Raw genomic sequence first — 21,891 nt, 5'->3', positions numbered from 1 at the left:
AATTTAAAAGTACTTTTTTAATCCCAAAGGGGAAATAAATGTAATTAAAAATGTTTCAGCTGTTTGTTTTTATTCATTTACTTATATTTATATGTTCAATTAGTTAATTTTTAATAACAAATTATTGTTAATTTATTTAGTTTCGTTTTATTTATATGTTTTTGTTTGTTTTTATTTATTTGTGGCTTTATTTGTTTGGTTTCATTTTTATTTATTTAAGTTATTTTGTCAGTGGGTGTTCAGATTTAAACTGTTTCCAAATCAACGTGTGAAAAGTTCGGTGCTTTTACTTTGAAGGTCTCCCGCCAGACGGCGGAAGTGCTCGGCAAAGAGCTGCGCGGGCTTCACGTGCCGCTGGCGCTGATGGCGGCGGGGCTCACGGAGGGTCGCACAAAAGCGGGAGCGCGAGGAGGCGGGAGACAGACAGCGGAACCGAGCGCCGACGCTCCGCCAAGCCAGCCGTGAGCACACCGAGCCGCGCTGCAGGGAGGCCCGCTGACTGGATGGAGGGGTACGGCTGTTTTTGTGTGAATATCCCGGAGGGGTGGTGGCTGTCGGCCGCTGGAGGGGGGCCGTCTGCTGGCTGGGCAACCCTGGACACCAGCGCCGTTATTTTTAAAACGCACCGTCTGCGTGTAACCAGAGCCCGGTTATGTGGCCTTTATGTGGCCTACGTGCGTGTGTTGCGTTCGCTGACCGTGGGGCGTCATGTTTACCGGGCTGCAAATGGGGTGCGTGCGTGTGCGCGCGCGTGTGCGGCACTGCAGCATGCAGACAGAAGTTGGCCCGGTGAGGGACGCCACGCCGCCGCGGCCCCGTCAGTGCGGGGACCACCGGCGGCTTGGGGACATCTTGGTCCGGGCGGCTGCTGCTCCCTTCAGGGGCCAGCCGACTGCTAAAAATCAGAGGAAACGTCCCGATGAGGGCCGAGATTCTCTAAAACTGTTCCTCTGGGGAGCCAGACATTCCTAAACATGTGTGGCGTTAAGGAAGGAATGCTGGGAACATTTTGTATCTAGGATTACAGTGTGGTGAATATTTACTTACGCTGTGTTGTTCAAATATCACTGAGATTTCCTCTTGCATTAATGTTATCAACGTTTCATGATATTATTGACCCTCTGAAGCACAAACTGCAGGAACCAGGGGTGTTTTTTCTGCCTGACTGAATGTTCCCAGGATTTTGTTTTAGTTGTTTCTCAGTGTAAACTCCTGGTTTTAGTTTCTATTTAAATACATTTAATCTTTAAACATTTATTAAAATGTTAAATGAAGTACAGTAGACATCCTGTTTTCACAAGAATTTGGAACAACAACCTCCCTTAAATAGCTAAAATCTACAAATGTTTTAGACTCCCCCTAAAAACGCTTATTCCTGTGTTTTTTCAGTTTAAACACTAAATATACCATAGATATGCACTAATGTGCACAGTGGAAACTGTTATGGCTCTATAGCATCAGTTAACATCAAAATGAAAATAATTTATATAAATTACAAAAAATAACAAACTCAAGCAAAACAAAATTTTTCCAAATCAGTTTTTTTCTCAATAAAAAAACGTCTGAAATTTTAACAAAAGTTAAAGTTTCAAATTTTTGGTTAAAACGTGTTTATTTTTCATTCAGTTGGTGTAGAAAATGCAGAAATTTTACTAAAATGAGAGCAGAGATACTTCATAATAAAATTACTCAAGTAAAAGTAAAAAGTACAACATAGTAAACATATTTCTAAAAGAAAATTTTTTCAAAAGAAGTTACTCAAGTTACTAGTACCAACTTTGTGCCCTTCTAGGTTCTGGGTGTGTAATTAAAGAGGTAGGTGCAATTGAAAAGATTCTGTAAAGATCAGTGTCTATTGGGGCTGCCTCTGCCAGATAAAAATAAATAAAGGTAATAAACTTCAAATGGCTATTTTTAAGTCAGAAATGTATTTGTGAAACTGGATTTGCGATAAACGTCTTACGGTATCTCAACAGTACTGGGAAATATTTGGAATTTTTCCAACGGAGAGCAAAAAAATTGAAGAAATTCAAAATTAAGTCGGAAAACAGAAAATTTTAAGTCATGTTGGCGCCCCCTGATGGGCCACCTGCTCTACGCTCTGACCATCTTAAAGGAAAACTTACATTCAGCTGGAAGTAATGTATTGTAATAATTATATTTATGTGTTTATTTTATCTAGTTATTTTTATTATATATTTTTCCCTTTTTCCACCCTAGTTTTTCTTTAAGCTAATCACATCTCAGTTTGTATCATAACTTTGCTGGTTCTGTGTTTTGATTTTGAAAGTAAATAAAAACTGACATTTTTATGTAACCTCCAATAGACAGGTTGGATGTAATGTGAAATATAACCTGATCAACAGGAGCTGACGATGTTGTCACAATATATGTACGTATTGTTTACGTCCTGATTTACGACGTCTGGCTTCTCCTGGTGCTGAATTATGTTGCATGTCTGACGTCAGTTATGTAGAAAAGTTGGATAAAATGCAGCGTGACCCTTCTGGCTCCAGACTCTTTGAGAACCATCGGAAACGTTTCCCATTTAGTTCCACCCATGGCAGTGGCATAAAATTTACTTTTTTGAGGACGTGAAAAGATCAGATCTTATTTGTTTCGCCTCAAAATTGTATAAAAATTCTGATTGTTTGAAGAAAACCGAACAACTTCTTTTGTTTGGTACTTTATGCATCGATAAACTTTAAAAAGAAAATCATTTTTAACTTTCCTGAAAATGTAGAGTCTAGGAATAAGTGGAGACATTCAGATTTATTTTCTGCAGCTTTTCCAGGACGGGGGCAGAGAGTTTACTGGTGTACCCATAAACATGATTTCCAACCTAGTCTCCAGAAGTATAGCTAAACACGTATGCGTGTGTGTGTGTGTGTGGTTGTGTGTGCGCGTGCGCGGTGGACAGAGTGGCTTCATTGTGTCTCTCGAGGTTAAGTCGGTGCAGAGATGAATATCAAACAGGCTGTAGTAGTGGCTGTGTGTCACGCTCTGTTGTTGTTTATCAATAAAGCGTTGTTTTCCTCTCTCTCCGCAGTCCAGGACGTCCTATTGGCCGTCGTCTCGTCTCGCCCCACCAGCCGCTCCTCTCCTGCTGCTGCGGCAGAAGCGTCTTGGTGGGATTCGTCTGAAAAATGACCCCAACACTGCCAGGCTAGCCGCAGCTTCACTGTGATCTCTGTCCTGCAGCTCCAACCTGCCAAGCGTTTAGAAACAGCCAGAGAATAAAAACAAACTGAGATTTGGTTAGAAACCAAACCACTTCGAACATGTAGGTGGACTGCGACCAGCACCAGGTAGCTAACGGTGAGTTAGCGGCTTGAGGTAGACGGATAGCGGTGGCTCTGGCGTAACAGAGGGTGATCAGCGGGGGTGCGATGGAGTACCACTCCGGTGGCAGCCTGCCCCTGCTGGGGAGACCGCGGTACTGCCCCGGAGCCAACGCTAACGGAGGATATCTGTGTGAGACGGGACACTGCTGCGGAGAGACCGGCTGCTGCACCTACTACTACGAGCTCTGGTGTAAGTTTTCCTGACATAAGAGCTACACTTTTGATGTGAAAGTTTAGCTTTACATCAAAATTAGCTAAAATGCTAACATTAGCATCTGGGCTATCAATAGCAAGTAATGTTCCCCACTTAGCATACAAAAAGCAGTGTGTAAACTAAAACAAATGAAAATTATAATATTAGCTCATATGCATTTCTCTAAAAGAAATTTTATGTCAAAATTCTCTAAAATGCTAACATTAGCAAATGCTAATATTAGCTTATATGTGTTTTTCTGCAGGAGACATTATTGCTTAAAGTTTTGCTTTTAATTAAAGAAATGCTGAACGACTTATTCTTCAACAAGGCAGCAAAACTTTTAAATAAACATTTACTCTTTCTTGAAGTACTTTATGTTACAGTGCTTTGTTTACCTCTTCAGATTTCTGCTATTTTTGTTTTTTGTCACTGCTAATATCAAACAAAGATAGTCTGAGTAAATAAAAATAGATTATTTCATTTATTAGGGAATAAAACTTCCAGTCAAACCAACCAGGTCATATTCAAAAACATACTTTTACCCATTAAAATGTAAATTACAGATTTAACTTCAGGAAAAGAAATGACTTCAAATCAGTCTGACATGACGTAAGCTCTTGAATAGGGCTAAAACGATTAATCTGATTAGTAGTGATTAATTGATTATTCAATCAATTAGTAATTGTTAACTGGAGCATACAGACTGGAATAAAGGTAATTTGCTTAAAGATCAACACAGTTAGAGCAGTTTATTTGTTTCATTGTGTCAGGATTTGGTTTTTGTATGTGCTTTTCTGTTGTTTAATATATTAATATTTTATTTCATAACAGCTAAATATTTACAGTGTTTTGGGATTTTCCTTTAGACAATAAAAATACAACATTATAAACATTAACTTCATCTCAGAACCAAAATGATTCACTTTTTCTTCTGGATTCTCATTTATGAAGCTGAGTTAATTCAGCTTCGATGTGCCTGAACCAGAACTCTGAGCTGTGGTTCTGTTCTGACCGTCCTCAGGGTTCTGGCTGCTTTGGACCGTCCTCATCCTGTTCAGCTGCTGCTGCGCGTACCGGCACCGTCGGGCCAAGCTGCGGGTCCAGCAGCAGCAGAGGCAGAGAGAGATCAGCCTGCTGGCCTACCATGGAGCCAACTCCTTCCCCTCCTCCATGCTGGACCTCAGTGAGTCCAGCTGCTGGTTCTGACCCACTAGCACACACAACGCCTCTGCTCTGGACTCCAAAAGAACCCTTATCAAACTTTACAACATGATGCTAAAGCATTCACACCTCATTTTATCACATCAAAACAACAAAGTTTATTAAAGTTTAAACGATTAATCTGATTAATCACGATTAATCGATAAATGAAATATAATATGAAATTGATTAATTGTTAACTGGAGTATAAAGACTCTAAAAAAGGCCAAGAACAACAACCATCAGAGCAATAATTAAACCAAAACTGTACAAAAATAAAGCATTTTGTCTTTAATATATTAAAAACCTTCATCTGAACTCCTCTGTTGGGAGCTTTCGCTTCACCTGGTTCAGATTCTGTTCAGTAAAACCCTTTTAAGCACCTTTTGCATCCAGTTGTTAATCAGTTAATCAATAATTCGTCACCAGGTCAGCCCTGTGCTGTACTGATGCTTTTCACATGTTGTATTTTTTAGCTGCAGATGCATCTTTTACACTGAAGGAATGACGTTATGGCATTTTAGGAAATAAAATGTTTATTTTTTTAATTGAAAAATTTATTGAATTATTTTTATTTTTAATATTGCATAAAATAATCTTAAGTGGTTGAATGAAAAATCAGAATGAACCATTTTTTATCTGATTAATCAATTAATCGTCAGAATTATTGATTACAAAAATAATTGCTTTAATAGAGACTCAGACTCTGTTAAAACTTTGTTTTGCCACAGATTCTCAATTGAAGTGAAGCCAGAACTTTGACTAGGCCATTCTAGCCTTGGTACAGTTGGGCTCAGTTTGCTAGTTAGTTGGTGGGTCCATTGGATTTTATTTGGAGCATAATTCAAATACATCACATTTTATTTGTGATAAATATTAAAGCTCAGAAGGCATTTATCTGCTACTTCCCAGTTATGCACCAGTTTGTGCTGGTTTAACTCAGAAAACTCCAGCAAAACGGATAACGTGATAAAATGAGAGAAAACTTTTGTAAAGGCTGAGCCAACGTTTATATCGTGAGTTTGATTGTTTTCTTCTCAGCTGGCAGACCTGATTCCTGCTGCACCTTAGAGCCAACAGTTAACATTATTTCAGCAGACGATCCCTTTTACTGGAAATAGTTTGCAGGATTTCCAGCGTAGAAAAGATGAGAGGCTTTTTCATCCGTCAACACAATGAAGCCGGCTCTTGTTTTGTCCTTTTGTTTGCTGCTGACGCTCAGCTGATGCTTCTCTAATCTACTTCAGTGACGAATCGCTGGAAATTTCCAGCTCAGCTTTATCGATCAGTCAGCCAAACTTTGTTTATGAAGCCGTTCTTGTGCAGTCGGTGTAACACAGCACAATTTACAGGGGCTAAAACGGCACTGACTCTAGATTAAAACAAAACACTGGATTTGTTCAAATGTAGCTTAAATTACCAACCAGTTCCATCACTGTTTTTGGTAGAAATGTCTACATTTTAAATAATTCACTAGTTGGTGTAGTAGAGTGGTAATAAAACACCAGACGTAACATGCATGAGCTAAATTTATAAGATAATAAATTACAAAACTATGGTTAAAAATAAAAGCCTTCAAATGACAAATGTCCAAAAGTAAAACAGTAAGAACAAAAATCCTTTCAGTTTCACAAAACCAGAGGGAATGATTGTCTCAACCTGAATATAATCTGTCACTGCAAATTTACAAAATCTTTCCACATATTTTTGGTCCAGTTTCTAGTGCAAATATCTGAAGGAGAAAACTTTTCAACAAGATTCAGGAGTTTGTTTTAAGTAAATAATTTCTTAATATTGATGAAAAAGTTCTGGTTTTATTGGCCGTTTATTTCCCTAAAAACAAGACATTTTTCCTATAAGTGTTAAAGCTCCAGAACTGATGAGAACCAAACTACCGTCTGTCTTATCGGTGGTTCTGATCCGGTTTCTCTGCAGGTTTCCTGGCGTCGCTAAAGCTGCCGTCCTATGAGGAGGTTGCGGCCCAGCCCTCCACTCCTCCTCCACCGTACAGCTCTGTTTTTACGACCCCTCGATACCCGCAGCCGCCGCGTGCCGCCGACCCGCACCTGCTTACGCAGCACGGCCCGCTGCTGCACCGACCGCTGAGCGACGGCCCGTCCTCCTTCAGCTCCGACAACAGGTAGACGAATCTTCAAAGCTGCGGGATGCAACTTTTATTAAAAGGTTTTTTACACATTTGTTAAAACTGTAACCATGGCAGGTTGGTACTTCCTCCCTGAGCTACTATTGTCCTCTGAAGAAACGCACCAATCCCAACCAACAACAACCAATCAGAGCCAGGAGGAGGGTCTTAGTGCTGTTAATCACCCTAGTGTATGTTCTGCTAAATGTGAAAATGTTGTAATTTACTGTTACAGAAAAACCTTTTAGACGCCATCATTGTTGGCTATGCTAACTAGCATTAGCATTCTTCTATTGGGAAGAATCTGTAGCAATACAGAGACCAAGGGGAAGGGTGTGAGCAGCGTATGATTGATACTGTTAAGATTGATATCAATCGCAATAAGCAATAAATTGATTAATCGCATCATAAATTAAAAAAAAAACTTCATAATTCATCTTATTTGTTGTTTCTGTTGTTTTGTTTATTTATTTTGGATATTTAAAATATCTTCCAGTTTTAAATGTTCATTAGAATCTAAAGTTAATTAATTTTTAGAATGTGATCTTGCATTATTTTGCCATTAAAAATGGGCTGAAAACCATATTACTGTTTATAGCGATAACTTCTGGGACAATTTATCATCCAGAAAAATTAGTTATCATGGCAGACAGACTAAGCCCCTCCCCCTGGCTCTGATTGGTTGTTTCTGACTGAATGGTGTATTTCTGTAGTTACCACTGGAGCAGAATCTGTCCTCCATGGTGGCAACATAGTGACATTTTTAACGAGTACGTAAAAACATATTTAAACTGCTGAGCTGATTGTTGTCAGACGTTTGACCTTTGACCTGTCTGCAGCTCCAGCTGTTCCTGCGACTCCTGCTGCCCCTCTTCTCCGTGTAGCTCTTCGCTCTCAGCGCCCATCACCTACGAGACCGACACAAGCCACGCCTCCACGCCAAGCGAGGCCACGCCCCTCACCCTTGATGTCACCATGGAGACCATAGCGGCTGCAGCCAGCTGCCTGGCGGCCAGCGAGGCCCAGTTCGCTTCTGACAGACCGGCCGCTGCGGTGGCCGTTGACATCGAGGGCGCCGAAGACGTCAGCGCTCAGGAAGCCTCCGCCACGGACTCTTCCCTCCCCAGCCAGACTGTTACCGTGGCGGTGGTTACCAGGGCAGCGCCTCCTCAGCTCTCACCTGGCTCTGAGGTCACCCTCACCGTTGCAGCTTCGTCTCCTGGAAAGCTCGACATGCCTCCTCCATGTTCTCCGATCTTCAGCACCGGTAGCTCCAGTCCACTCCCCAGTCCGAGGCTCGATGCCATCCAGCTCCCTTGCAGTAAAATCACGAGAACCGGAAGTCTGTCAGGGCCTCCCACGCCAACAGCTAACCCCTCTGACTGCTGTGGGCCGGTCGAAGCTCTGGAGACTCTTGATTCTTCGAGAACTTTTGATCCACCTAGTGCTCCTTCGACGCCATCAGCACCGTCTCCAGACGTTCTCAGAACTATGGCCTTGAAAGCAGACTCTGCCAGCCGTCTAACTCCTGATCAGGATGTTAGCGTTGTGCCAGCCGATGCACCTGTAACCCCGACCCAAACTATAGCGTCTCCAAACCCGACAAAGGACCAAGAACCACTGCTGTCTGATTGTACTTCAGCCATTATTGGCGCCCCTCTGATTCCAAAACCAACACATTTAAATCTCACCCCAGGTACGATTACACAAACCGTTTCATCTCCATTGACTCAAAACTTAGAACCATCTCCCGGGTCGGGTTTGGCCCAGATTCCCTCAAGCCCTGGGTCAGGGCCTTCCCAGCACTCTTGTCTGGTTTTGACTGTAAACGTTTCTGGACCGAGTCCAGAGCTGCGAGGTTCATCTGAGTCAAACCTTCTCGCACCATTGCCTTCAGATGTTCAGGCTAGTTTTAGCTCTGGATCAGGATCGCCAACCCTCCTTCCGGTTCCGGTAGACGGCGCTTCTTCTTGTCCAGCAATCACGATCGAGTCTGAAACTTGTTTCATGTCTTCTCCGTCGCCCCTTGCGGTTGTTTCTCCATCCTCACTCCAAACCCCTCTTGTGGCACCAGCATTACTCCTGGACCCCCTCACCGCTCTTCACCCGTCCGACAAAGGCGGTTCCTCCTCCGGCCACGCATCCTCCCTCTCCCCGTCGCCCCGCGCTACTCAGTCTCCACCGAAACAGACCGTCTTCTCGCCGTGCGTGGACGTCTTCGAACCCGGACCCGCGTGCTGGGAGGACGGAGACGAGGAGCAGGCCGCTGGGGACAGAGAGGAGGACGAAGACGATGACATGGGAGCGGACGAGAGCCAGTACCGGCACCGTCGTCTTACCGGCGACTCTGGGATTGAGGTGTGCAGATGTCGAGTAGAGGAGGAGGAGGATGAGGATGAAGAAGAGGAAGAGGAGAAAGACGGAGACACGGACGTGCATGATAGCGTGGATTGTCCCGCAAGAAGTCAGATGAGCACAGGGGACGAACTTACGCCGTGTAACCCCTCCACCTCGGTCACCACGTCGACCCCTGAAGAGAAGGTCATTATCGTCATGGAGACAGTGTAACCGATGAAAGTCGATGGTTCAGTTCCTCGCTCTGACCTGGAGGACGCCAGGCAGCCATCAAATTTAGAAGATGCTTCTCGAGCGTCGTGGTTGTGAACCTAGACGATGAATGCACCGGTGTTAGAAAGATTTGGTTCGGAAGTCATTTTATGGGCTTTGGTGCCACGTTCACCAGATCTAGAGGCGTCTGTTTCATTTCAGGATGATTGAGCTAAAACTTAGCTCTTCTTCCTTACCTAAGAGATCTCCATGTCCTGCACACTCTTTAACACGTATTAAATCACACTGTAACCCAATCTTTGTTGACTCGCATCAACAAATTTTAATAAATCCTCTTAACAGTCAAATATGGTTAGCATCGATCCAACTACATAAATTTGCACACAAGGGGGAAATAATCTCCATGTGACGCAAATACGGCATAAAAGCTGCACACGTGTTTGTCTGAGGTTGAAATCGTGCCCCTGCAGGCAGTGACGCTTTCCGTCTTTTGCCCATAAATGAGCATCTTTAAAGAGTCGAGCATTCAGAAGGCGGCGATACCTTCCACTGCCGTCTTGGATGATGACGGAGGTTTGGAAATGTGCCGGGAACAAGTTGGCTTGCTCTGAAAAAGGAAGAGAGCCCGGTGTAGGTGGATGATTCATGGCGCCTGATTGACGGAGGGGAGACTGATTCACTGGGTTTGATGGCTGGGTCTGTCAGCAGAGCAGAGTTAGGTTTGCAGTTAGCGAGTGGAAAACTTCAAGGCGGACAGCTCGGCTTGGCTTGTGTTGCGTCGACATCTCAGCAGAGAAAAGCTCTTACATGAATGTAAACAAACAATGGCTGCTTTTAGAGCGAAACAAAGCCCCAAAGAGAGCAGAGGCGGAGCGTGTCATCGCCCCGTCTTTGTCTCTTTCTCGGAGTGTGAGGTCAGATCAAACAATACGCCGTAGACGTCTCGATCTCCGTCACTTTCTGGGTCTCTTCATTCATAAACGCCCCTCCTTCGTCCTTAACTTTAGCAGATTTGAACAATAGTACAAAACAAATTGCAGAGCAAACAGAGACATTTCAAGGCCTTTTAAAAGAATAAGTCACTGCAAACATGTTTAAAGAGTTTGGTTTATTTTTAGGTCGGTGTTTCGTACGTTGTGAGCTTGATAGACAAGTCAGTGTACATATTTTGTGACACACAGAGATGGAGTATATTTTATCAATGAAGCAGTTAGTAGTTGTTTTGTACATGCTGCCGTGTTTCAGCTCACCGTAGGATCTGGAATTGGAAGTGAGATGATTAGCAATATTTTTATTCTAGAGAGTAAATAAACCCAGAGAAAAGTGAAAATACAGCATCAGAAACGTCAGGATGAAAAAGTTTACTGTTGAGGGTCAGACCGATGTCTTTAGCTGATGAAAAGTTTTAGAAGCAGTTTTGAGCAACTTTGAAAAGAAAAACATTTCATCGTGTTGAAGGGGGTTGGTGTTTATCTTCTACGGTCAAATGATAAGAGACGCATCTGAAGCAGGTTCCCAGTCCAACACAGGGTTAAGAAATGTGTTGATATAATCCAATCTATTAGGAAATGATGCATCCATCTATCATCTATACAAGGCCATGAGGGCCTAGTGTCTGTCTCTCCCGGTCAGTGTGGGGAACAGGGGTACACCTTAAGGCTCCAGTCCGCCACAGGGTCAACAGCTACCTGCACTTTACTGGTGACTCCCAACGTTTTTCAGAAAAGTTGGGAGTTGTTTTCTTGGTGCAAAAAAGTTTACAAATGAGGCTGATGAAAAGTGTTTAGATGCATTTTTGTTCAACTGAGGAAAGAAAAAATGCTCCATGTAGGGCGTTGGTCTCTTGAGGTCAACGGACAAGAGACACCTGAAGAAGGTTCCCACATGGTCAAGACATAATCCAGTCTATTAGGAAGTGACACGATCCACCATCTTCTTTACAAGGCCATGAGGGACAGACTGGTGTCTGTCTCTACTGGCCACTGAGGGCACAGGGGTACACCTTAAGGTGCCAGGCCGCCACAGGGTCAACAGCTACCCTGACTTCACTGGTTCTGTGAATATGTGGTATAACGGTAGGTTTCACCATTCACCAGCCTGTAGGAAGTGCTTTCCTGTTTCAGAAACGTCCATTTGGGAGAAAGATCAGTGATGTCAGCAGATTGATGAAACATTTAGATGTTTCCTCCGGCAGTAAAGCTAAACGGGCCTGTGATTGAGGAAAAGTGAAGGTTCTCATCACCTCATGAAATCATCCACCCAACCTTAGTGAATGGAGAGAGACTCAGCCTGGTTGATTGGTCTTTATACCCTGTGCTCATGCTGCATTGATCCACACTTTCATGCATAACTCAACAGAGCCACTGATACATGATGCAAATGAGCGATAAGCTGCTAGGACTCCATTAAAGGCACAAAGTCCTGCCACAGAAACGGTTTGAGACGGATCCAGATATCTGGTCCTGGGACTTTGACTGACCGAGTGAGATGCTTCTGGTTGAAAGTCGGCACCGGTGGAGTGAGAACGACGAGTTCTTAGAGGCTTCTAGAGCGACGCCCAGTGTTGATGTTGTAGTTGATGTTGTGGTTGACGGTGTTTTTTGTTTACCTGAACTTATAACGTTATATATTTCATTGGTTTCCGAGTGCCATTTCTACTTGACTACTGTTACTACTTAGCATTATTTAGAGCTGTTCTTGCTCTGTGTGACTGTGGCTTTATAGCAGAGTGACCTGGGAGTTGTTTGAACTTTGTCTGTACTTTGGTTCCCAAAGGCTGAGCAGACCTGAGATCAGCTCGAGATGATTGGGGTTTGATTAGAAACGCCTTGGAGCACCGATATTTAACGAAAAAGGATTGAAACAACCTGAACCATTGGCATCGGTTGCGTCTCTGGAGTCATTGTCTTTTCTGTCTTGGTTTTGACCAAAAGCTCTGAGGCGTTTTTATGGTAAAGTTACAGATTACAGCTGATTCCAAGCCTTCCTGCTTTGGGAAATCCTGTCTTTATGTCTGTGTTAAAGTCTAAATTACTTATTTCTACTGAATTATGTCACTGAACTATGTTACTATTTCCACATTGACTGGATTTTCACTGAAAATGTAGATTTTTTTTCTTGAATTCAAGGCTAAATATAGTAATACCTGACTGGTGCTGCTGTGCAATGCCTGTTTTCTGTTATTCTGCGTCAGCAGGTGTTGGGAGATGATAAATCTAATTTCCATTTTCTAAAGAATTACATGGAAGACACCAGCGCCCAAACTGGATGAGAAACTAAAGAAATAAACATTTAATACAGTTTTTGGATTAAATGTTAATTTGGTTGGTTTTAGAGACTGGTTTGGTTTGACTAGGCCAGTTTCTTCACCTAAAATCCGAAGCTTGTCAAACCATTTAGGATCTGATCTCTTTTTGTTGACCAGGATTATAACGCTGTCCAGTTCCTCCCCTGTTTACAGGATTTTAACTAATTTGTCTTTTTCCACCTTCGTATCCTCACTGGCGTTTCTGTCAGTCGGTGGGAGAAGATTTAAAAAAGATTAAAATCCTGTAATATTCAAATGACAAGAGCACTAACTAGTATTATTAGAGGTAATAGTTGGTGTGTGTGAATGTTTGTATGTATGTGTGACATAACTAAACCAGCCTGTTCTAAAAGTGTGGAAATATAATAAAACTGTTGAATCTAAAATGTTTCTGTCTGTAAGTTTAATACTGAAACATTAAGCACCACATTTATACCAAAGCTAATTTTAATTGAGTGCTAAATTTTAAACTGATTAGCACATTTAGCTTCCCCTAAATAAATAATTCAAGATAAATTCTAAAGTGTTAATTTACTCGACTGTTTTGTAAACTTGCAGGTGAAAAAAATTCAATACAGTTTTGGTTATCGACCTAAAAAATATTCAAGTAGCTAGAACTTTATACTCATGCTCTTATTTTGAAGGGGATGACTGTTTACGGTAAAATCACACGCAGCCTACCATTTAATTCAATAAATGTTTGATAAATGAGAATATTATTGCAAAGTTCAATTCAGTAACTCCATCACTAAGCAAAATAAACAGACTGATGTTTTCACGTCTTTATTTGTTGATTATGATGATTTTGTGCTTATGGCTAATGAAAACATGACATTTAAGATTAGAATATTACATCAGAATAATCTATATATTTTAAATACACAGATGTAGACTTCATAAAAAATGTCTTTAGTACCTAGGTAAAGGTTATGTTCAAAAACAGGACTTTTAATCTGAATATGACTGAATTTAATGTCAAATTAAAGATTTTTTTGGGTATGATGGATTTCAGTATTGAAAAATAAAGAACAATTCACTTTTTTAAATTCAACACAACCAAATTTAAGAAAATTTTTTTAAAAGGTTTTGTTGGCTCTATTTGAAGGTAGTTTGACAGGAAAGAGGGTTGTGAGAGAGGGGGAAGACATGCAGTAAATGTCACCAGACTGGGAATTGAGCCTGTGACCACTGGCATGAGGACTAGGGCCTCAATGCATGGGTGGTGCTTTGCCCCTGCACCACCACAGCACCCCCTCAGATTTTAAAATTTTAAATATAGGAATGTTTTACAGGGATGTTAGAAAACCTGATGAAAGATGTGATGCTAAATAACAAGAAGTTAGCTGAGAATTAGTAATTTAGTCTTGCTAAGAAATATTTTACAAAGCAAAAATATATATATTTTAAGCAACCATTTGTTAGAAAGTTGTTTTTTTTACAAAAAGAAATCAGATCATTCTGACTGTAAATCAATGAGAAAAGGTTGTAATATTTATTTTTCATTCATTCAGAAAAGGGTAACTAGAAAGTAGTTTTATTTTCTTGGCTGTAAGCTCCGCCCCCTTTCATTTAGCCCCGCCCTCCCAACCTGGACGGGGACTGACTGCCGCCTTATAAGGCAGCGGCTGTAAGACCACACCCAGACGCCCCTGCAAGTTGGGTGGGGAAACCCCGTCTGGCAGCCTGAAGCTCATTCGCTGGAGCAGAGAGGACAGGAAGAGGAAAAGCTCCAGCCTGGCCAGCGATTCGCCGACGCAGACCCGAGGTCCCGCCCCAAATGGCAGGAAGCAGGTGGGTGTGGTGCGCTGACCTTTGTCGTCAAGGAAACGATCTATGTTAGGAGAGAAAATGGTTTGAATGATGTTTCTGTTGCGTTTGTTTTGATAGATCTGTTTGGGTTTTCCTGAGGGTCACCTGGGTTGAACAGGTCCGGTTTGTCCCAGAACCGGGGGTCGTGGTGAATCGACCACATGTTGACCAAAACCCGAGTCCCGCGGCGCACAGCGTGACCGCCAATGCTGAGAGAGGAAACGGGTTTTTAAGAAACTCTTTGAGCTTTTCAACGTTGCGCCATGTGATCGGACCTACCTGCTGTCGGTCATGGCGGTGTGCGGGATCAGAACCGGGCTGACCGGTCGGATCCTCATGCCCTCGTTGATGACGCAGTCCAGGTAGGGCAGCCGGCCGCGGTCCGACACGCTCACCGCACGATCACCGCCCACGTTCTCATCCAGCTCCCTCTGCACGCGCTCCTGGACCTGCGATGGAAACCCAGAAGTAACGACCGAGACCTGAAGGGCGTCCGGGTCATCATCGGTTTCTAACCGACACGAGTTGACTGGGAACGGACTGAAACGCTACTTAGCTACCTGAAATCCACCAACTAACCGTATTTGTGTTTTTACCTATCCTTGACCAAGTTAGGATGGATTTATGGGCTACAAAACATGTTCATTACATTTTTTTCTCAGCCCAACTCAACCTTTACACTCGCATGTGAAAATAGATGCATGCAGATGCGTAATTACACCACTTTGAAAGGTAGAAGTGTAGCCTCCTGCACAACCAACAAGTGGTTTCTGGATGATAAATCAATAAAGAAACGCTTGTCTTTTCCAGCAGCCATTAAGCAGCACATGCAGTGGGAAACTCAGCTGACCATAGGTGCTGGAGCTCAGCTTGGGTTGCTTGGTAACAGGGCAACCCAACATGACTTAACAATTGGGAGGATTTTGAAATGGCACCAAAAAACGTTATCTTGTTGCCAAAACAATGGCTGGGTGTTTTTTAAGCACTTTGGCTGGCAGTAGAAGTGCAAATGGAAAAAGAAAAATGTCCAAACTGAATTTTGCATCATTGGTCCCCTTTAACCATGTATTATTAGGCTACAGAAATCAGGTGTATCACATTTTCTTGAGTTTTTCTAAAATCCTGCATTTTGTTTGGTGATTTCTGTCACTTCCTGGAGTATTTTGACTTGGACGACATATCACCTTTTTGGCCGTTTTGGTGCTTCATACACAAGGAGCGACCGAGTTTGAGATTTTAATGCTCAACACTGTAGATTATTGTTTGCTTACATATGTGCTCACATCAGTTTCATGGCACGCTCTGATTGGTGGAACAAAGACAACGCCACAGAAATGCCGTGTTTGAGCAAAACGTCATGAGAAGGTGATGTTTTGCCCTTTTTGCCCTCTGACCTCAGGGTGGTGCAGCAGGTAGGCCAGGATCCACAGCAGAGTGGTGGACGTCGTCTCCACACCGGCTCCAAACGCCTCCGCTGCTGTCATCAGGACGTGGTCGTCTGTTATCCCCTCTTCTGTTGACCCATGTGACCTCTGACCCCGCCCACTGCCCGTCTGGCCCTTCAGCAGGGCCTCCAGGAGGTCACGGGGGTCACCGTCACCCAGTGCCGCCTGCAACCCACCAGATAGACGATGGAAAAAGAGAAGAGCTCAGAGCTGTAATGAGCACTGCGGCCTGTAGGGGGAGCTGTTGGTCTCTGGTGGTTTTTAACGGTTTTCACCTTGTGCTCCTCCAGTTTCCGGGTCAGCAGTCGGTCCCTCACGGTGATGCACTCCTTCAGTTTACTGAGAGACCTGTTAGGAAACACCTGGAGGACAGACAGAGGCTGGGAGTCAAAGGTTTACAGATTTAATGGAGGAAAATTATTAATAAATGTTTAAAATTCAGCCAAACTTTCACTGAGATCTAAAGCATCAATCAGTTGGGGTTTGTTTTTATGGATTTTAATGAGGAGTTGTAATTTACTCTTTTTATTTTTAGAAAATTTCTGTGAATTGGCTTCAAAATTTCTACCTTTTTTACTTTTTCTTTCTTACTTTTTGTTTGTATGAAAAGAAATAATGCTGTCATAAATAATCTGACATGCCGTCATATTATTTTCTCTTCTGCCCATGGATAGTTTTGGTTTTCCTCTGGCTCCCCAGTCGTACCTTCATCCAGGGGTAGATGTCCACCAGCCCGCCCCTGGCGATCGTCTCCACGATGCCGTTGTTGTAGCTGATCACCTCCTGCAGCTCGCGGTCTCCGGGGCCGTAGGAGCTGCTGAACACCAGGGTGCAGACCACGTTGGTGACGGCCCTGGTGATGGCGGCAGACGGGTCGAAGCCCCGCGACCCGTGGGACAGCAGCTCCACGCAGAGACCGTCCACCGCGGACAAAACTGCACAGAAGTTTATGTTACAGTCGCTGCTGGGGTCTAAATACTTAAGGATAAAATATCTCAAAACACTCATGAAAAGTTACTAACTTTAAAAGACAATTTTCTTTGTTTCTAAATGTTTAAAGTGTTCTTGATGAAAATCTTTCCAGGTTTTCTTAAAACGCTGGCTTCCTACATATTTCATAACGATGGACCAGGGACATTGTGAAAAACAATGTATACATTTCCACCAAAAAACTCACAAATTTTTAGATTAATCTCAGTCATTTTCCTGGGAGAAAAAAGAAAAATTCTGAGCTTCAAAAGTCTAAAATTTGCAAGAAAAAACTAAAATAATTTTGAAACTTATCTCAGAATTCTCTAAGATAAACTTTGAAATTTTCTGAGTTCATAAAGTCAAAAATTTTGGACAATTGGAAATTTTCAAAGTTTAAAAAGTCAAAAAAAGAACCTTTGGATCTCAGAAATTTCCATGTTATTTCTAGAAAATGTTTGTGAATAATCTCAAAATGTCAATTTTTATAATTTCAATAAAAGTGTTGTAGGTTATTTTCCCACAGAGCAGTAATAGTTAAAATCAGTCGCTGTGGCTCCTGCAGCTTGTTTTTCTAATCAGAAACGTGGTGGATCTGGACGGTACCGATGTCCTGCAGTCGGCTGGTTCCCTCTCCAAACAGGGTGAAGGAGTTGTGGACGAGGCGGCGGTGAAACCTCCACAGAGGAGAGTAGTCTGAGAAGGCGATGTCTTTTCCTCCCCGGGTCAGCAGGTTGGTGGTGACCTGTCCAGAATACAACCCAGTTCATAACATCAGGTTTTTAGTCCATACGTTCATTTTGATGTGTCATTAGAACCTCTAGAAGAGCAAAACAGTTTGTTTTAGTCTCTCTTTGTATTATATTTAGGTTAGATTGTTCAATTTGTTCACTATTATTTGTGAACTTTTACTTCTAAACAACGACTTCCGGTTAACCAGCTTCGCTAATCCGCCATTTTTATTTCTCGCAGCGATTTTGCAGTGACGACAAAAATTATTTTAAAACCATCAGTTTGTGTGACCTGAGTGAAGTTGCCCCCCCACCTTCTTCAAATCAGACAAAATTGGTGTCAAACGTTTGTGCTGGTTTGTGCTGCAAAAATTTTCGTTTGTGCTGCTGTCATTTTAAAGATATAAAGAAAGTTGGATTTCATAAAAGTGGGGGGACTGGTTGACCTTTTGACCTTTACACTTTCATTAATATCTTCAAAGCCAAAGCAGCACAAACGAAAATTTTTGCTGCACAAACCTGCACAAACCAGCACAAACGTAGCACAAACGTTTGACACCAATTTTGTCTGATTTGAAGAAGCTGGGGGGGCCAACTTCACTCAGGTGTTTGTGTGCCATCTGGACCCAGTCGTTGTTTTGCTAGCAGTAGCACGGGCCTTCTGCTAATGTTAGCACTGTGTGCTAGCTGTTAGCATCTTGAGTACACAACGTCCTGTCTTTTTTAATAGTTTTATTACATAAAGACTTTTTGTTCTGTAAAACCTTCAGCAACATTATTGAAGCTAGCATTAGCTAACTTTCTAATTTAAATGTGAAACAGGGATTTAAAAACGTGTTATGTCCACTTTAACACATTTTATACTTACATGCATACTCAGTATTTTTAGCAAGCTTAGTAAAAACTGGCTCCCCGGTTGTTTATTAATAAGATTCAAAAATGGAAATTAAATTTGCTCTTGTTTTTTAAAATTAGATTCAGCTTTTTGAACGTTTTCTGTTCCCTAAAATCTGGAAACTCCAGGCTGTAAATGAAAAATGAAACAGTAGCCCTTATAAACAATTACTGCTATATTTTTGCATATATAATTGCTCAAAGCCTATTAGAAATATATTTTAAGGAGTCAAAACCTTTAAGGTCCCATGTTGAGACACCAGGGGGCGCTGTAGGAAAATGTTGTAGTAAAGGAAAAGAAGAAATGAAAAGAGTGATTCACTCCACAGGGAAAAATAAAAGTCTTGCTTACAATTATTTTTCCTCAGAGTTAAAAACCTAAATTTATTCTACCTAAAATATCCAGTATGATCAAAACATTTCCAAAGAAAAGTGTCTGAGACGTGACTCTGGTCCTCAGCAGAGTTTCAGGTTCTGCAGGGAAACATTTCGGTGTGTTTTCATTAAGCTGACGGCTGCTGGCGTTTCTGACCATGTCGGGACGTCCAGCGAAGTCCTTGCCCCTCTGCAGCAGCACCTCTCTGGCGTGTTGATGGTTGTTCACCACCAGGGTGTAGTGAGGGCCGAGGTAGAGCGCAAACAGAGATCCATACCTCAGAAACAAGCACAGGGTCAAAGGTCATCATCAGTTAGAACCAGATTACCGTCCAGGATTAGAGTTTTCTTCCTGAAAATCTCATAATCCACAAACGGATCCGTTCAGATTGAAGAATCCGGACCGTATCTACCTATCAACACATCTTCCTTCCTCCTCTGCATTAAATTCTGTTTTAAGAAGTTAACTAGTCTTACAAATATTAAATTAAACATGATTCAGTTCAGATCCGAGTCTTAACTCGTCGTTTTGAGCACAAACTACTAGTCATAAAGGCTCGTCAAGGAAATCTACCAACCCAAAGATAACTAGTAGTCTAGTTGTGGCATTATCTAGAATAGAGTCAACAAAACAACCAGTGTTCAGATGTCAACTAATCAATCTGTACACATTAAACTATGTCAAACACTGATTAATTTTATACATTTTAACGTGTTTATGAAAATTAATTAGTACCTCAAAATATGATAATTAACTAAACACAAACTAGTCCATTAAATATTAGTTCAATCCAAACCCAAAAAGTCATTCCTCTGGCTAACCAGCATTCCCACTGATAACTAGTCCTCTCTAAACCCAGTTGCTAACCAACCCGTCCTGCAGCGTCTCAGACTCACCTGTAGGTCAGCTGGGTGAAGAGCAGGTGAGGAGGAAGGCCTCCGCCCAGCCAGGGGAGGCTGCCCAGGACCGGGAGGCGAGGCAGGCAGGGGACGGGCTCCTGGACCGGGCCGGGGCCCCGAACCGGGCCGGATCCCTGGACCGGGCTGGATCTCTGAACCGGGCTGGATCTCTGAACCGGGCTGGATCCCTGGACCGGGCCTGATCCCTGGACCGGGCTGGATCCCTGGACCGGGCTGGATCCCTGGACCGGGCTGGATCTCTGAACCGGGCCAGGGCCCCGAACCGGGCCGGATCCCTGAACCGGACCAGACGAGTTCTGACGTTTAGCTTCCTGACCGGACCGACGGGAGAACAGAACCAGCAGAACCACGATGAAGAGGAGGAAGAGGATGAGGGGTGGGGGGGCAGAGGCCAGCAGAGTGGAGAGCATGGCTGCAGCGAGGAAGAGGAGAATGAGGAGGCGACGAAGAACCCTGACTTTAACCAGCCAGGGAGGAACCTTGGAGAGGTCAGAGGTCACGCCTGCGTGTTGTTATGACAGATGTTTGACCATGACTGAGAGTGTGTGTGTGTGTGTGTGTGTGTGTGTGTGTGTGTGTGTGTGTGTGTGTGTGTGTTTTCCTTCATCGGGTGGCCTTGGTGTTATCAGGCTGAATGCCACGGGTTGCCATGGAAACCTTAAAGGAGAACAGCCTGTCGACTCTGACCAGGTTTTCTTTCTTGACTCAGTGAAGGAGACAGTTTAGGTTCCTGTCAGAAGAACTTTAGACCCAGTCTGACCCGGTTAGTCCTGGACCGGTTCTGGTCCAGTTGGACCGGTTCTGGTCCGGTTTATCGGTTCATTCTGGACGGTTTTTGACCCATTTTAGTCTGAGGTGTTTGGTTATGGCCTGATTTGCCTCAGGACTAAATCAAACTCGTCATGTTTGCTTTATTCTGTTCTGAAGTTTAGTTCTTGTTTTATGTGTTATTTTGCATCGTGGTTCTGGTCCGTTTTGAACTTGGTTTTATTTGGTAAAGGTTTGATGGTTTTAGACTTTATTACCTGGATTTGGACTTAATTTAGCAAAACTTTGAAGACATAAATGTTGACCTCATTTTCAACCAGCTGAAATTGTTTTAGACAGTTTTTCTCTTCATGAAGCATAAAAACTGTTTCTGGAGACATTTCATCTATTTATCAGAAGAACTTTACATTAGAACCGTTCTGACCCGGTTAGATAGTTGAATGGGTCTTTCTCTTCTGTGGTTCTGGTTCAGGAATCTGTATCAGCTCTGTTTCAGCTGGAGCGGCATCAATCTGATATCAATAACTGTATTGATCCTGATACTGAAAAATATTCTAGATTGGGTATCAGTGACAATGTTCCTGATCTATAAGTGCAGATCTATTCAGTCAAACTCTATGCTTTATGTCATGATTTATTATTTATTTTACATTATATTTGGGATTCCTAATTTAACTTTCTGAAACATTTGAAAGGTTTGTTTCAATTTATTTTCATGTTTCACCAAAGTAGTTAACGTTTTGTTTGTGTCAGATTCTTCATTTTTTATTTTAAATTTGCTGTTTTTGTCCTAAATTGTCTGAATAAATTAAAGTTTTACGTGTCTGACCAGTAGCTTGTCGTTAATTGTGCTGCACTGATGCAGAGTTATTAAATAAATTGGTAATTCAGTACATTTATGTTTCAGTTTAAGAAAATAAACATTTTAAATGAATTCAGCTGTTTTTCTGTATCGGTTCTGTCCGATGCTCAGATATCGGTATCAGAAGTGATAAAACTGGATCGCTGCGTTCATAGTTCAGTTTGTGTCTGGATATTTCTCAGTCATGATGCATTCCTGTTGAATCATTTCAGACTTTGTGAAGTTGATATTTTGGGTTTTCTGGCAGAGTTCTGCCTGTTTTGTAGCTAAATTTAGTCCAGCCTGAACATTTGCTCTCTCTCTCCTGCTGCCGTTTCCCTGATGGCGGCCATCTTAACGTTGGAACTGATCCATTAACT

The 21,891-nt window shown here is 42.5% G+C and overlaps 2 protein-coding genes across 3 annotated transcripts; one reads left to right on the top strand and one right to left on the bottom strand.

Annotated features, from left to right (window-relative positions):
* Positions 1 to 343: 343 nt before the first annotated feature.
* LOC103149085 (uncharacterized protein PB18E9.04c) lies at positions 344 to 13,144 on the top strand. Its single transcript, XM_007568101.2, has 5 exons — positions 344 to 511; positions 3,050 to 3,534; positions 4,562 to 4,723; positions 6,676 to 6,880; positions 7,723 to 13,144. The coding sequence occupies exons 2-5, from the start codon at positions 3,390 to 3,392 to the stop codon at positions 9,449 to 9,451; spliced, it is 2,241 nt and encodes a 746-aa protein (XP_007568163.1). The 5' UTR covers positions 344 to 511; positions 3,050 to 3,389; the 3' UTR covers positions 9,452 to 13,144.
* Positions 13,145 to 14,151: 1,007 nt separating this feature from the next.
* cyp17a2 (cytochrome P450, family 17, subfamily A, polypeptide 2) lies at positions 14,152 to 21,342 on the bottom strand. 2 transcript variants are annotated; one of them, XM_016679687.1, is made up of 10 exons: positions 20,176 to 21,342; positions 19,879 to 20,139; positions 19,139 to 19,259; positions 17,588 to 17,726; positions 16,718 to 16,947; positions 16,288 to 16,374; positions 15,962 to 16,177; positions 14,847 to 15,016; positions 14,673 to 14,776; positions 14,152 to 14,589 (listed from the first exon to the last, which is right to left on the bottom strand). In XM_016679687.1, exons 1-10 carry the CDS (start codon positions 20,310 to 20,312, stop codon positions 14,324 to 14,326), a joined length of 1,731 nt encoding a protein of 576 aa, XP_016535173.1. In that variant the 5' UTR covers positions 20,313 to 21,342; the 3' UTR covers positions 14,152 to 14,323. The 2 variants fall into 2 exon arrangements, with proteins under 2 accessions (XP_016535173.1, XP_016535174.1); XM_016679688.1 differs by having other exon boundaries at positions 19,879 to 20,013; positions 20,194 to 21,338.
* Positions 21,343 to 21,891: the final 549 nt, after the last annotated feature.

The sequence above is a fragment of the Poecilia formosa genome, unplaced genomic scaffold (assembly GCF_000485575.1).
Source record: "Poecilia formosa unplaced genomic scaffold, Poecilia_formosa-5.1.2 Scaffold217, whole genome shotgun sequence".
NCBI classification, from domain to species: domain Eukaryota; kingdom Metazoa; phylum Chordata; class Actinopteri; order Cyprinodontiformes; family Poeciliidae; genus Poecilia; species Poecilia formosa.
This window is presented reverse-complemented; position numbering and strand designations above follow the sequence as displayed.

Bases quoted from the DNA above. Each gene is read 5' to 3' on its own strand.
- LOC103149085 (XM_007568101.2), top strand. From the start codon at position 3,390: ATGGAGTACCACTCCGGTGGCAGCCTGCCCCTGCTGGGGAGACCGCGG. The intron at 4,724-6,675 runs GTGAGTCCAGCT...GTTTCTCTGCAG, and splicing joins CTCCTCCATGCTGGACCTCA to GTTTCCTGGCGTCGCTAAAG. The intron at 6,881-7,722 runs GTAGACGAATCT...ACCTGTCTGCAG, and splicing joins TCCTTCAGCTCCGACAACAG to CTCCAGCTGTTCCTGCGACT.
- cyp17a2 (XM_016679687.1), bottom strand. From the start codon at position 20,312: ATGCTCTCCACTCTGCTGGCCTCTGCCCCCCCACCCCTCATCCTCTTC. The intron at 16,948-17,587 runs GTACCGTCCAGA...ACTTCTGTGCAG, and splicing joins CAGCCGACTGCAGGACATCG to TTTTGTCCGCGGTGGACGGT. The intron at 16,178-16,287 runs GTGAAAACCGTT...GGTGGGTTGCAG, and splicing joins GGAAACTGGAGGAGCACAAG to GCGGCACTGGGTGACGGTGA.